The sequence below is a fragment of the Ambystoma mexicanum genome, chromosome 1q (genome assembly GCF_040938575.1).
Source record: "Ambystoma mexicanum isolate Mex_15411 chromosome 1q, UKY_AmexF1_1, whole genome shotgun sequence".
Classification (NCBI taxonomy): Eukaryota; Metazoa; Chordata; class Amphibia; order Caudata; family Ambystomatidae; genus Ambystoma; species Ambystoma mexicanum.
In genome coordinates, this window is record NC_090922.1 from 1,297,050,550 (window position 1) to 1,297,065,959 (window position 15,410).

Here is a 15,410-nt window from a genome sequence, read left to right on the forward strand (position 1 = left end):
TAAAGTATTACAAACAGGGGTGTGTTTGTGAATGAATGACGTGTGTATGTCGTGGTATTATGTGGTTTGCCGGGGGCCGGCCAGCGTGAGGGGGGTGGTCCTGGCCGGACACACGGGGGTCTGAGGAGGCCATGTGAGCGATGGGCCCTTGGCGTGGGATACCTTTTGAAGTGTACATGCTGTTTGGCACCTTGGCCATTCGTGCCCCTGACAGCCCCCATGGCAGCGCGCTCCCACTGGACTTGTTGTTATGGACTTTTGTTTTTGTTAAACTAACCACTTTTTTTATACTTTATATAGTTATACTTCGCCTTTGATAAGGGAGGGGGGTGGATAGATGGATGGGCCGGTGGGCGTGCAGACAAGGCACAGGAAGACTGCTGCATGGAGACACACTTGATACATTTAAAAAATCGAAACAACCGTTGTTAAAATATATGTGGTGTTTTATTTTGTTTCTTTTTTTGATGGCACAAAAATACAAAACTTTACACATTGTACAGGTCATGTTGCAGCAAAGCGAGGGAAAATCCCCTGTACTGACCGCTGTCACTCGGGAAAGTTTCTCTTATGGCACGAACGACACAGGCGGGTATTACTCTTCAAACGTGGTGTCCAAGCCTCCTGTGAAGCCGCCATGTAAAGGAACGATAGGCCACCAGCCGGTACCACCTGTGGAAAATAATGATACAAACTGTTTTTAAATGACCAAGATAAGTTGATTAAACGTTTGTTGTCAATGACAATTCTTGTCACTAATGGCATTCTGCTCGGACAATGCTATCTAGACACTGCACACTATTAAACGGCTTTCATGCGTTACAATGATATGTAGATGTAATTTTGGATATAGGAGACGACCATGAAATAGTAGTGGCATCACAAGCAGATTATACTTACTCGTTACTCGGATTACGAGGACAAACAGTTGCGCGAAGTTCGTGCATAAGCACCATCATTATCCTCAACACGGACCGTGTGAGGCAGGCTGCCCTGAAGTCTGGCAGCTCGGTGATGCATTGTGGTCGTGGCTCGCCTTCCGAAATGTAGGCCACGCATCCCGGATTTTCACAGCAGCAGCAGTTCTCCTCCTCGGTTGGCATTACCTTGCACCGATTGCATGTGCACCAGGTGGAAATACCGTCGATGCGACTAGGTCCAGTGTCTTCATCCGTTGATTCGTCCTACCAACTGCCGTCCGAAGCCCCATCGTTTTCGCGTGTTTCCCTTTCCAGTAGTTCCTCCTTGGTATACTCGGGCTCGTACATGTAGGGCATTATTGTAGCCATTGTGTGGTAAACAAACTAAAATAATTTATAGCGATGGTACAGGTGTTCACACCGGCTACAAGCGGCAAAGGTAGCTGACCAGAGCACAGAAACGAGTCACAGAATACTCAAGTAGCACAGAGAGAGAGGAATGGAATCGGAAATCTGCTGCTGTGTGTTGTGAAACGGTCTGTTTATACTTATTGAGCAAAGAGGCGTCCTGACATTTCCATGGCGACACGTCATTAGCTGAAGCGCAGCGAATGTTGACACGAGACGTGCTTTGGCGTTGTGAAATGGGCGGTACGCGTCTGCTGATGACGGGGATATGATTTAGTGCCGCAAAAGCAGGTCAGCCAGTGCGATGGCGGAAATGATAGGATTGTCACAAAATGGCAGCTCCCTGGTGCCTGTTTTCGCGTGCGTTTAATGGACGAAAACTCGGGTAAGGTCCATAGGAAATTTTTCTAAAATCGAGCGACTTAGGCTTAAAAACACATGGCCGACCCTTAGGGGCAATACAATTTTTTGACCGAACCATTCCTTTAAGTGCCATGCATGGCTAAGACAATCCAGCTTTAAGCTGGAAATTCAAGCCTCCCTGCTTAATATGCTTATCGAACCAAACGCCTTATTTGGGAAAGCAGTCAAGGACGCACTGAAAACTGCTTAAGAGTATGACACCCCCAAGTCCTTAGAGCAGCTTACTAACAAACCTTTTGTGCAGAAAGGCGAGGTTAATGCACGCTGCTTTTGAGGACAAAACTCCCAATGGTCCTCTAACTATATTCAGGGTGGACAAACTTCGTCTTGGGGTTCCTCGCAGGGGCAGCCTTCCCAGCAAAATTTTCAAAGGGGGCACAAAAGGTCTAGGAGTAGAGGCAGAGCCTCCTCCACCAGAGGTTCCACCTCCCCAAAGCAATGACCACCCGCTCCAAGTCCCCTTCCAGGCTTCTCCAGTATGAGTTCACATTTGTCATGATACCCACGCATGGGAGGGGGATCACGTCAGACAAATGGGTACTTTCCAGCGTAGCAGAAAGCTATTGCATAGAACTCATACAGAGACCACCCAACCACCCACCAAGACAAAGACGAACAGTGCAGGAAGAACAGTGCATTCTGCTGGAAGAGGTCAAAGCACTGCTGGAAAAGGACGCTATAGAGATCATCCTGGCAAACCATGTAAACAAGGGTATCTATTCAATGTACTGACTTGTGCCCAAGAAAGACCTCACAGTGTGCCCTGTCCTAGACCTGCGCCCTGCAAACACATATGTCAAGCCTCAAAGGTTTCGCATGACAACGCTACAAGAAGTAATCCCACTGCTAAAACAAGGGGACTACATGGCAACATTGGATATGAAAGATGCATACTTTCATATTTCAATGTTCCCAGCGCACAGAAAATTCCTGTTTCAAAACAGCAAATCAACACTTCCAATTCAAGATGCTTCCCTTCAGCATATCCTCCGCTCCAAAGGTGTTCACCAAGGATATTGGTGGTAGTGGTGGTGCACTTACGCAGACAATCTATTCCAGTGTACCTTATCTGGATAACTGGCTGATAACAGGGGAATCCCCTCATATTTGCAAGCAAAATACCCAAAGAACAATCAACCTTCTGTTCCAATTGGGTTTTTCAATCAACTAGAACAAATCAAGCCTCGTTCCAAGCCTAACCAAGCAGTTCCTAGGAGCTATCATTAAGACAAGGGAGAGGCTTGACTTACCCTCAAACGATAGAGTTCAAAACCTATTGCTGCAAATACCTCCTTATCTTGCTGGTCTCCAAATAACTGTACGCAAGGCAATGCGCCTGCTCGAGATGATGGCTTCATGCATTTATCTAGTGCCACACGCACGGTTGCGTGGTTAGCAAAATGGTGGTTTCAGGCAAGCAGTCAATGGGACGATCTACCCCTAGTACAAGATCTTTGCTGGTGGTCAAAGGAAAATCTGTTAAAAGGGAAACCCTTTCACAATCCTCCAATACAAGCGATAATTACAACAGACTCTTCACTCTCCAGATTGTGAGCCCACTACCATCACCAAACAGCTCACGTCCTGTAGACGCAGATCACAGCCCAAAACCATATCGACCTTCTAGAACTATTAGCTGTACTCAAAGCCCTGCAAGATTTCCAACTGCATCTAACAGGCCAAACGGTGCAAGTCCTCAAAGACAGCACCACTGCCCTGTTCTACATAAACAAGCAGGGATGCACACTTTCCAAGTCTGTCCAGGCTATCCCAGAAAATGTGGGAGTGGGCAGTGCAATGAAGGCATGGTATCAACACAGTAAGACGGACGCAAGTGATCACAGTTTAAGGGTCAGATAGCCGGTCAGATAGCACAGAGAGTAGAGCACTCGCTTTGACATCCGTGCAGAGCCTGGCAACGCAGGTTTGAATCCCGGCAGAGCCAAACTCAGCTTTTCATCCTTCCGAGGTCGATAAATTAGCACCACACCCCGTTGGTAATAATAAGCAGCGCTCAGATGCCTGAGGGTTCGTAGCGCTATATAAATACTAGATTATTATTATTAAGGGTGTTTATTGAACTTGAACAAGGGTGTGATAAACGCCCATCTAATCCTAAATCTACAGATGGGAGCAAGCTACGACCATCAAATAATAATAATACAGTCCTAGTGGAGTCTCGTCAAAATAAAAGAGCCTATACTAAAACAAAACTATTGCCATTCCTTATCTCTAAATACAAATAGTGTGGGGTAGTGTTTTTATAAAAAAGAAGTGTTAATAAAAATGTCAGGATGTGGCCTCCCTTCCCCACGTTTTCAGCAGGGTTCACTCAAGCATAGCATTCTAGGGCTTCTTCGGCACGAGGTTACAGTTCTATAACTAGCATCAGGGCCTTCTGTGCCCAAGTCTCTTTATTTCTAAATGTCTCTTGGTTTAGCAGGGCTGATGTACCAAAACAAAGAAAGTTCCTTTCCTCTTACACGTGCTTGATTCAGGTGATTCACTCTTCACCCTGGATCCCCTTCAGCAAGGCTCAGATACCTTTTACACAACGTTTGTTACTTTGGAGCCCCCTCTGCTGGGCTCAGATCCCCTTCTCCAATGATCAGCGAATATTCTTTCTTGGGTGACTCACGGTTCACCCCGGATCCCCCCAGCTGGGCTCAGATCCCTCCTCTTACACAATTAGTCTCCCTTAGGACCAACATCAGTTCACATGAACTATCGAAGACTTTCGAATGTGCACGGGGTTTAGCTTGACCACTTTGATTTCACAAATCCTTTTTACATTTGTCACCTCTCAGTTGGATACCTAACGGAGTTTGAATGAGCAAGCCACGTGGCGCCGGACCACTCTGTATACGGTATCTATCTTGGCTTCAAAAGTTCAGTCATTCCTTTAATGTTCAATTTTATATTTTCAACACTCGTCATATACGCTTCACACACTGTTCTCTTCAGATTTCTTCATACACTGTTGCCTCTTGCAACCTAAGTTCTAACAAAAACTGGTCTATCAGTCTCCCCGACTCAGCAGCTGTGCTGACTTTACTGGCGCTGCTTTGTTGTAGGAGCCAAGGACAGTACCACAGAGGCAAACGCTCCTCCCCGCCTTGGCTATCGACGTGGGAGAGCCCCGGATACCTCCGACACACAATGCAGGTTTCTTCAGCTTTAATTCCAGGTCTCATGTTTCTTATTTCCGAATGCTCGTGAAAGTAACATGTTTTCTCTGAAAAGGTCAAGGGCACTTCCCTCCTTGCAACCCTCTCTGGTCTTGCCGTCTTACTACTCATATTAAGCTGCCATCTTGCAATGGCTGCTTCCTCGTGTGCTTTGCCTTGCTCCGAGTGTGCTTTCGTGCTCCGCCTTTTATTCATGTGGGGAAGTGTGATGGAATTCGGGTGTGTGTAATCAGTAATTGCCTGACTCTGCCTGACCATTGGATTGGGACATGTCGGGTATACGGCTCGGGTATTAGTCGGTTTTCTCTCGCAGCGAGCTGTCCAGGGGAAAGTGTTTGTGTCAGCAAGGGAGCCGTGGGGGGTTGAGTTCCTAAGTATCCTACCTGGTAGGATGGGGAAAGGTGTTACAGCGTCTCACCATCTGGTGTCCCACTCCCCAAAGACCCCCCATCCAGGTGATCCTCCGGCACTGGTCCACCCCCAGGAACTGGATCCAAAAGCGATGGCTGTGTCCTGGCCACCTGGATGATAAATCCCCGGGGACTAGCGACTGACACCTTCAGGTTTCTCACAGCACTCAAGCGGAACATGTTCCTCGTGTCTCAACATGCACCAGGGGAACTCAATTCTCTAGCAGACTCTCTAAGCAGAGATCCTCTACCCGAGGAACACGAGTGGCGACTCAACAGGAGAATTCTAGACAGTGCCTTATCCCTCTGCGGTCATCCTCCTTTAGACTTGTTCGCCACAAGTCTAAACGTACAATGCCCAAACATTGCATCCAGGTTTCTCCAACCCAGATCCAAGGAGGAACGCCCTGTGGATGAACTGGTTAGGGAAATTTGCTTACGCTTTTCCACTGACACCTCTCCTGAGCAGAATCGTGCACAAGATGCACCAGGAACAAGCAACTCTAATCCTGGTTGCTCCTATGTGGGCGAGACAACCTTGGTTTGCACACCTGCTTAAACTGGCGATCTGCAACCCAAACAAGCTCCTGTTCCCATACAATATGCTAACACAACACAACACAACACAACACAAGGGAGCATCCCTCCACCCGAACTTGGCAGCTTGGCTCCTGAAGTCATAGAATTTGGCCCCTTAAATCTTCCACAAAGGTGTATAGATGTCCTAAAAGAGGCACGAAAACCCAACGCCAGACAGTTATTTCAATAAGTGGAAGGGATGTTTGATATGGTGCACGTCACAAACATGAAGCCCAACAGAATGTTCCCCAGTTAACATTTTACACTACATGCTTTACGTACTAGACTCCGGCCTAGTATTTAACTCCATCAAAGGGCATCTGGCGGCCCTGTTAGCTTACACCACTTCACAGAACAAGGTGTCCTGGTGGAATGTTCCTGTCATTAAGACATTCATGGAAGGGGTAAAGAGGCTAAACCCCCAATTTCCAACCCTCCGCCAGGTTGGGATCTCAATGTTGTGCTATCCAAGCTCATGGGTCCACACTTTGAGCATAGGCACAAGGCCAGCCTAAAACATCTGACTTTCAAGGCTGCTTTCCTAGTAGCTATCACCTCGATAAGACGAGTCAGTGAGGTACAGGTTTTGTCTGTACAAGACCCATTCTTCATAATGCACAAGGACAAGGTTGTCATCAGAACACATCCTAGGTTTTCACCTAAGTTCATTTCATAGAACTCCCTACCGTCTTTCAAAATCCATCTAACTCAGCATAAAGAAGCCTCCATACACTTTATGTACGGAGGGCAGTCTTGTACTATGTGAACAAAACTAAACATCTAAGGAAAACAGACCAACTCTTTGTTTCCATAGCACCTGCTGATCATATATTTCAAAGAACGCTATCTCCAGATGGCTAGTCAAGTGCATTCAGCTCTGCTACTCCCTATCCAAGAAAGTCTTACCTTTCACCCCCAGGGCTCACTCTACCAGAGGTACAGGCGCCACCTTAGCTTTCATTGCAAACGTCCCTCTAGACGCCAATTGCAAAGCTGCTACATGGAGTTCCATCCATACTTTCACACAGCATTATTGCATTGACACACACTGTAAAGCAGATTCACAGGTGGGAAAAGCGTTCCTAAAACATCCTTGCTGCCGTACCTTCTCACTTCCGACCTATTTCTCCAGATACTGCTCTCTAATCTGTGCACAGCATGTGATCTAAGCAGATCCACAAGCTCCAGAAGAGATACATTACTCACTGTAATCATATTTCTGGTGCTTGTATCTGCTTAGATTCACTTGCGCCCACCCTTCCTACCCTTCTGAAGTACACATAGATGTTTTCGGGCTTTCACAATGTCTGCTTTATTACTGTCACTTACCTCCGTGCTGGCCGGGGCGATGGTTAGGAAGCCGAGGTGCACAGCGAAACGAAAAACTCCCTAGAACACCAATCGCCAACCGGGAAAAACCCAGCCTTCATCAACCTGAGGGACTCTTCTTTGTGATACACCCCTCTTCTGTTTGAGTGTTATACAGACCGAGGTGTTGATCACATAAAAGAGCGGGGAACACACGCAGCGCCAAACCAATGATGCAAGAAAGTACAGATATACAGATTAATACAGAATTGGAAATTAGATACAATTAGTCCCAGAAGACGTGCTATTATACTTAGAATGGTTGGCATCTACTTCCTCTGAGATCTGAATCTAAAATCAACCAAAAAATACACTATTAACCCACGTAACCCAGAGGTCTTGTGCAGGATACAAGAAATAAGGTGCTGGTTTACCAAAGAATGGGATTGGAGTGACAAAGAAGGCTGTCCATAGTCGAAGAACCAACGACGGGACAAAATAACAAAAAGGGGAGGTTGGTACAGGAATATGCACCTGGGTGGCACGAGGGTTGCGCTAGATAAGGGATGGTGCACCAATCAGCAAAGCGTTCCAATGTGCAAGTGAAAGGGTCCTTATAGTATTCCAGAAGTCGGCTGAAGGACAATAAAGCAACGGGCAGGTATGGTTGTATGGAAGGTACCAAAAGTCTTTTATGGTGAAGCTGAAGAATAATAATGATTTAGAGAGCGACTGGTAGGTATGGTTGTATGGAAGAAAATGAACCCTGTGCTATGACTACTGAAGTTTCAGATGTTTAGATTCTATCTAGCATACTGTACGAAAACACTTAGACAAACAGAGCATAAGAACCAGTCTTGCTGTGTGTGTGTGCGAGTAACGGAATACCTGTGGGTTACAATGGAAGCAGGAATCCGGAGGTCCTGAGCGGTCCGGCCACAGCTGCTACCAACGTTGAACAGGACGAAAGACAGAAGGAGTCCAAAAAGCGTTCTGTGTCGATTAACAGCCGGTCCAAAGAGTGATGCAAGGGATTAGGCAAAAGAAGTCCTATAAATGTAGCGGAGGTCAGGAAATTCAAGCAGCCACCAAAGGTTGTTACGAGTAACGCTACAAATAGAAGCGTAGCACTCCCATGAAACGCAACTTTTAAAGTGAAGATTGAAGGCAGAGCCTGTGAGGGTGCGTTGCGCGTGCAGACAGCTGACGTGTCATGCGACGCGGCCTATGCGTCTTTTCCATAGTGACCGGAGATGGCGTGGTACTTCTCCATGGCAACTTCCACTGTTGCCACACAGGAGAAACCATGTAACGAGGCACAATAGACACATGCCTATCGGTGTGAGGTACGGAAGGCTTATGTGTAACAATTACATCTATACTCACGCTACACTTCATGCAACCTCATGTCAGAAACAAACAATCTGAGGGACCCTCGACGTGTGAAGGACCATGGGTACAGTACACGTCACATTAGGGATAGCATTACTAACACGCCATTTCGATGTCCTTGAGTTTCGAAAACAAATCTTGTAATACTCCACGGCTTCCACTAGATGTCAGACTATGCAGAACATGTGAATCTAAGCAGATAAAAGCACCAGAAATATGATTACGGTGAGTAATGTATCCCATATATTTGATTGTATTGCCTCTTTAAAAAGCTATAATTTGCCATCTAATGATGCTGAGCTATTTTCTCCTCTAGCGTGCCAAGCAACGAGATGAAAGGAAAGAAAAATTGAAAGAAAAGAGAGAGCAGGCCGAGAGATTGGCTGTCATCAAAGCAATAAAGGTTTGTATGTAAAAGAAATCGACCCTTTAATTCAGAGATATATTGTTTCTTTGAAGTGTGGATAGAAAGTAAATTTGAGGCAAGTACAGAGAAATGCATGCTGGGATTATTTTTGGGTAAAGAAGCGCTGCAGGTAGAAGTTGGTGTCAATAATTAGCGCGTCGTAATACTAAAAAAAGAAATTAAAATAGATCATGTAACGACATTACTTCCAATGATTTGGAATGATCGTCTGCAAGCATATGTGCTGCTTGCACAGACTGGAACTTTTGAATTTGTTTTCAGTTGTGTATATTCTTAATATTTTTTCTCATTTGTCAACGTAATGGCATTCATTTCATAAAATTTTGATTGTCGAATGCGATGTGGGATTACCTACAGGATATTTTCACATACAGGTTATTTTAAAGCCACAGTCAGCCCATGTTTTGATCACCACATGGTGATTTATCAGGACTCAAAAATATGAAACTGTCTCTCAAGCAGAACAATAAAGACAAATCACATTGGTGGATGACTTCTGAGACAGGGGCTCCAGAGCAGATGCCCAATTCTAGTCAAATTATCCGAAAAGGTTTGAGCTACACTACAGTTCACTGATACTTCCTACCTCTCCCAGAGGTTACTTGAAATCTCCCACGAGTATGAAGGAAAGGGAGTGTGGACAGCAGTAAATGTAAGTTACTCAACCTAATTGATTACTTTGCTGATTGCTCATATTCTCCTTTTCCCACATACAATCCTTTCTCTGTCCCCACTGAAGATGGCTATCTGGCTGATCCATGTGTACACAGATGGAGGGGTGAAGCCAAATGGTGCATGCGGGTGCACAGTCGGACGTTGGCGAGGCTGCTCATGCATCCTGGTTTCTATTTTGACAAAATGTATTTCGCTGTGCACATATTCTCTGGTCTTGTACCCAGAGGACTGATCTCCCATGAGCATTGAGGAAAGGGTAATTTAACTATAGATATTGATATTGAGAATGTATTACGCGCATATCCTTGCGGAACCAAGCAGCAGACACTGCAACTAGGCACTGGCGATAACTTAACATGCTCAAGTAGCCTCTTTAACGAGTCTAGATTTAATCAAACAAATATGTTTTTAGCTTAGTGCGAAAGACAGCAAATGAGGTATTATTTTGCCAAATCAGCTGGGAGTAGATTCCATAAGCGAGGGCCCTTGATGGAAAACAGCGGACCCCTTCACCCCCCACCCACTGTGGGATGAGGGGGGGGGGGCAAACAAAAATTTTTACCAGATGATCTGAGAGTTTGAGGTGGCTGGTAAGGCTGATGCCAGATACCTGGGTGCCAAGCCCGAAATACATTTATGTACCAAACACAGTGTTCGAAACTCAATCCTTCTGTATCTTCTTCGATGAACAGAGATGGAAAGAGATGGGGACTCTTTTAGGTAAATTAAAAGTCAATCTGACAGCCACCGTCTGGCCCACCTGGAGACAATGTATTTGAATCTCCGGGTCTCCCTTAAGGAGAGTGTCTGCATAATCAAGCCTGGAATTCACCACTGTCCCTACAACTCTTGCGCGTTCAGTTCTAGGTATAAATGGCAGAATGGGTTTCAGAAGTCTGTTGATAAAAGACCCCTTAAGCCTGAAGGAGGGTTGTGTTCTTGCACCACTACTATATAACATATATGTTTCTGACTTTGCTGAGGCCTTAAAAACTGTAAATAATTATCCTCCTAGATACAGTGATAAAAAGCTACACTGTTTCACGTATGCTGATGATAGTCATTTTTGATCAGACCCCAATAGGACTGCAATGCTCGCTTGATGCCCTCAAGGAATATGCAGACCTGAATGGTTTATGCATAATATTGACAAGACCAAGATTATGATCATCGGAAAAGGGACACAATGGGCGGGGTGCCTTCACCTGGGGACTGGGTGGGCAGCGCTTGGAACAAGTAGAGGTATATAAATACTTTGGCATGAACATAACTTCAAAAGCTAGCGGTACCTGCCACGCCAAAGCGGCTATGTAATCGGCATGGACAAAATGGTTATCCTTAATAAATGTAATTGATAGGCAAGAGGGAAGGTCTACTGAAACTAAACACATGGCCTACAGAGTGTCAGTGGTTCCTGGCATAATGTACGCACTGGAGACCTTACTGGAAGAAGCAGTGTATTGGCTGAAAAGGCTGGAGGGGAAACTACTTCGATCAATGTTGGGGTTACCTATAGCAGTCCCAGTGAAAGCTATTCGCTTAGAGTTGGGTGTAACATTTCTCCAAACTTTATGGAAGTTGACTGTTTGCAAACTATGGGCCAACATATACTTTAACCACCAAAAGAAAGTAATTTTACAGGGCTTAATGTATCAACAGCCTCAGCTACACGAGCAGTACAAGATTAAATGATATACAAAGCCTGGTACTGAAACACTGTATGATTATTGGTATGAAAGGATTACCGGGGACAGTGGGTGAAGTATATGCTCCTGACATTGAAAGGAAAACAAAGGATTTTCACCGTACACAATCAACTAATTATCTAGCAAACACACACAAACACGCCCAGTATTCCACCCATAGTATGAATATAAATACTCCACAGAAATATTGAATCAAACTACACATACCTTCACTTGTATGTTTCATACTGAGCCTATGATTAGAAATACTGCCAGTATACGCAAATACAGGGGCATGGCAGGGCATTGCTAGGGACAAACACTTATGTCGCTTTTGTGACCAAGCAGTAGAAACATCTTGGCACCTGCTGACACAATGCATAATATTTGCCAGTGCATATGAAAATAACTAACTGTACATCTGATCAGTTTTGGAGTTCTTTGTAAGGTGCAAACTCAATGGTAACGACAGGCGCTGCATATCACTTCTGGTTGCTGGTGAAAAAAAGATTGGATAACCTAAGTGGGGAACCTGTTGCAACCAGCAGTAATGACTTAATTGAAACTATTTGCGAAATGGCACATATCCATGGGAATGTAATTGAAACCCTAGCAAATATATTTTATATTATTGTATTGTATTAGTGATGAATTGCGTTTTTTGTGTGTATTTATTCAATCTGATGTGGACATCATATCTTGTACTCTTTTATGAGATTTTACTATGCTGTTCCTTATTTTTAAATTTTAATGTCAATTTGTAATATGTCAACATGTTCCAGTGTAAAGTTCAATGTAACCAAAGACAATACATTTTTTTAAAAAGACCGCTTTCACTACTTCCGAAACCTGAGCTTTATAATCCAATGAGGCTTGCCATATGCAACCAAGATTTTTCACCTTACTAGAAAAAGTGGTATCTGTGTCAAATACTTTCAGACAAATATTGGAGTCTAGATAATTCTTAAGATGTTTTGGGTCAAGCACATGAGCTCGTTTTTTTGGGATTATGTTGAAGCTTGTTTTCAGTTGTCCAGGTTTTAATCGCATCGGCACATGCAATAATTCAGTCGGTTGCTTCAGGCGCAGATATGAATACAACGTAAATGTGTGTGTCATCCGCATAGGAATTATATTGCAAGCCAAATTTGAAAAAGATGGGCATTAAAGGTTGGACATGCACATTAAATAATATCAGGGTCGACGATGACCCCTTCGGTACTCCGCTTAGAATAGGGAGGTTATCAGAATAGTAACCCCCAAGTTTGACTACTTGAGTCCTATGCTGTAGAAATGAAGAAAATCATTTCAACGCACCATCTGACACCTGAGCAACCTCCGACAATCTATTCAGTAGTAAGTCAAATTCCACTGTGTCAAAGGCCGCTGACGGATAGAGCATGATCAACATGGTCAGATCACCATCGTCAGCAGCCCGTAAAATATCATCCCAAACCGTGACCAAAGCGGTCTGAAACCAGATTGATACCTATCCAGAATAAAATTATCCTCCAAATCATCATGTAACTGTGTCGTAACTATCTTTTCCAGGATCTTCGCAGTCCATGGTAACCCTGAAATTGGTCGATAGTTTGCCAGTGCCTGATGATTCAGAGCAGGTTTTTTCTGTAAAGGCGTAAAAACAGATTTTTTAAAAATCTACTTTTTTAAATAGTCACTGCAGCTGGTATAATTTACTGTTTAAATGATCACTTCAATCTGAGAAACTTCAGAGGTAAACTAAAACTACTGGTGACCATTTTTGTCTTCCAATTGACAATATGTCCTGAGTTCTCTCCTCAAACACCCCTTATAGGCTTATATGCCTTAACATAGTGTTATCAAACTTTAATGAGCATTGGCAATGCCAACAGTTTTGGCTTTTGTGTAGGCATGGGAAAGGCATTTGCCAGGCACTGCTGTAGTGGTTTTAACTGGCATTTGATAGTTGCAGGTGCAAAATGGCGCAAGACCTGGGCATTTAATAGCAATGCCTGGCAAATGCCTAATACACATATGCAGGCCAAAACTATTGGCTTTATCAATGTTTATTTTTAACAGGACTTCTGTGAAGGACATGCCAGTGCTTATAAATCGAGTGGCTTAAGGCAGACCTGGTTAAGACATTTGTATTACACCAGTAGTGCATTTACAACCCTGATTAATTCCTTAGCACTCGGAAGACTGCTTTCAGAAAACATTGGCAAGCACTTGAGTGCAATCTTTGGTGGCAAGGCTTGATTAAAGCGAGCTCAAAGAGTTCCCATGAGAAGGTGGTTTGGGTGAGAATGGCCATAGGAGTTAGCATGGCAATGTGCAGTCCATATGTGGGCACATAACCAAACAACACCAACAAGCTTTGTGTCCGTCCTCGTATGCCATTACTCCCTATCTGTACTGTAATGCAATTTTCGGCTTATAATTGCCACTAAAGCGCCATCTAAAAACCAAGAATTCCACTTGTAAACGCAACTGTTAACAATCATAAAAGTATTTTGGACATCAAAATAATTAATTGAGGCCATATTAGCATGGATGACATTGTTTTTTTAACTACTCCTAGAGTCAAATGAAGTACTGCTAATGGCATTGTGCATTGCCCCCTTTGTGTTACCGGAATATTTCCCAGACATATGTAGGTGCAGAAGGTATCTACATTTAAACCGCAAATGAGCAGCCAAAGACGTTGTCAGCACGGCCTGATGAAAGCAGCTCTGGTTTGGCACCCAACAAATAATGCTTACAGAAATCATAAGAAGTAGCCTGGGTAGGATGAATTGCCGATCACCTTTTTAGGGAATGTGACTTTAAAACTATAATAACGTAGGAGGAGATGTGTCTAGTGACTATGTTGCCAAACTTTGAATTGTGTGAACTGGGTTCCAATCTCAGCTTTGATACTGGATTCGAAAACCATCTGTTTTAGAGAAAATCACCTTAAATCTATGCATCTCAGAATTAGAATGTGTAAAATACATTTTTAAAAAACAATTGTACATTGTGCCATCTAGTCTGGTCCCAAGTACATGTTTCCAACCCTCTACTTTGTGTTGCATCTGGGTTTCTTGAATCCGGTCTCAACCGCTTGCCTCGCATTCTGCGATTCATATTCTTGTTTGTGATGCCTATGGTATAATAGCTGTTCTTTGTAAAGTAGTCTTTAGGGCTACATCTGAGCTATATTAAATACTTTAAAAATGGTTCTGCTTTCAATACATGCTAAAGAACACCATGGCAAATCTCATGCTCAAATCGGGGCTGTCCACAGAGAAACCATAGATGAACATGTACTTTGATGACCATACAAAAACAGGATAGCCATTTGAGCTTATATCTCCAGAGGGTGAAGCAGATCCTGCATAGGTTAGAAATCAACAATACAGGGCATGACAGCCTCCCTATTGTGCGCAGGGCCACTACAGGTGACCACGAGTTTTCAGGGATAACGAAACCTTCGTGTTCACTGCAAATTGAATCCTCAGGTTTTTTTTCATCCCAGAAATACATTCGAAATGCATTGTTGTGTTGATTTAAACGTCTGGGCAAGATCTTGGGAGGAAAATGAGTGTGTCCCCAAATGTGAACTGCCCACTGGCTGATATTTCATCTTTATTTTTCTACATTTATTAAGGGGGGGAAGTGGGTTAGGGTGTATGTTAAAGGTTGTGGGGGCGTGAGAGGGGCGTGCCCCTGATAATGCTTCAAAAAAGGTCCAAGCGAGCAGATGTTCCCGATTGGTCAAATGACCATTTAAGGCACACTATATAATCACTATTTAATACCCTACCAGATAACCTAGAAAAGCAAAGTTCACCAGTCTAAGTTCTGCTTCTAGTACGTCAGTGACAGTACCATCGGCAAAGATGAGGTGAAGTAAGTAGGCAGAATTCTAGAATTTCCATTACAAAAGCTGCTAGATCGCATGCAAGACTAACTATGTAATATAAGAGTTTGCCTATATTGCAGATGGACACCTTCTAACCAGTAATTTTTTA

General features: G+C 43.9%; 1 protein-coding gene across 2 annotated transcripts in view; it reads left to right on the forward strand.

Annotated features, from left to right (window-relative positions):
• Nucleotides 1–15,410, forward strand: part of TTC4 (tetratricopeptide repeat domain 4) — a 501,109-nt gene that overhangs the window by 280,817 nt on the left and 204,882 nt on the right. For both annotated transcript variants that reach the window (XM_069642123.1, XM_069642122.1), the window contains one exon: nt 8,945–9,031. In XM_069642123.1, the coding sequence (XP_069498224.1) occupies nt 8,945–9,031 (87 nt within the window). The remainder of the gene's footprint in view (nt 1–8,944; nt 9,032–15,410) is intronic.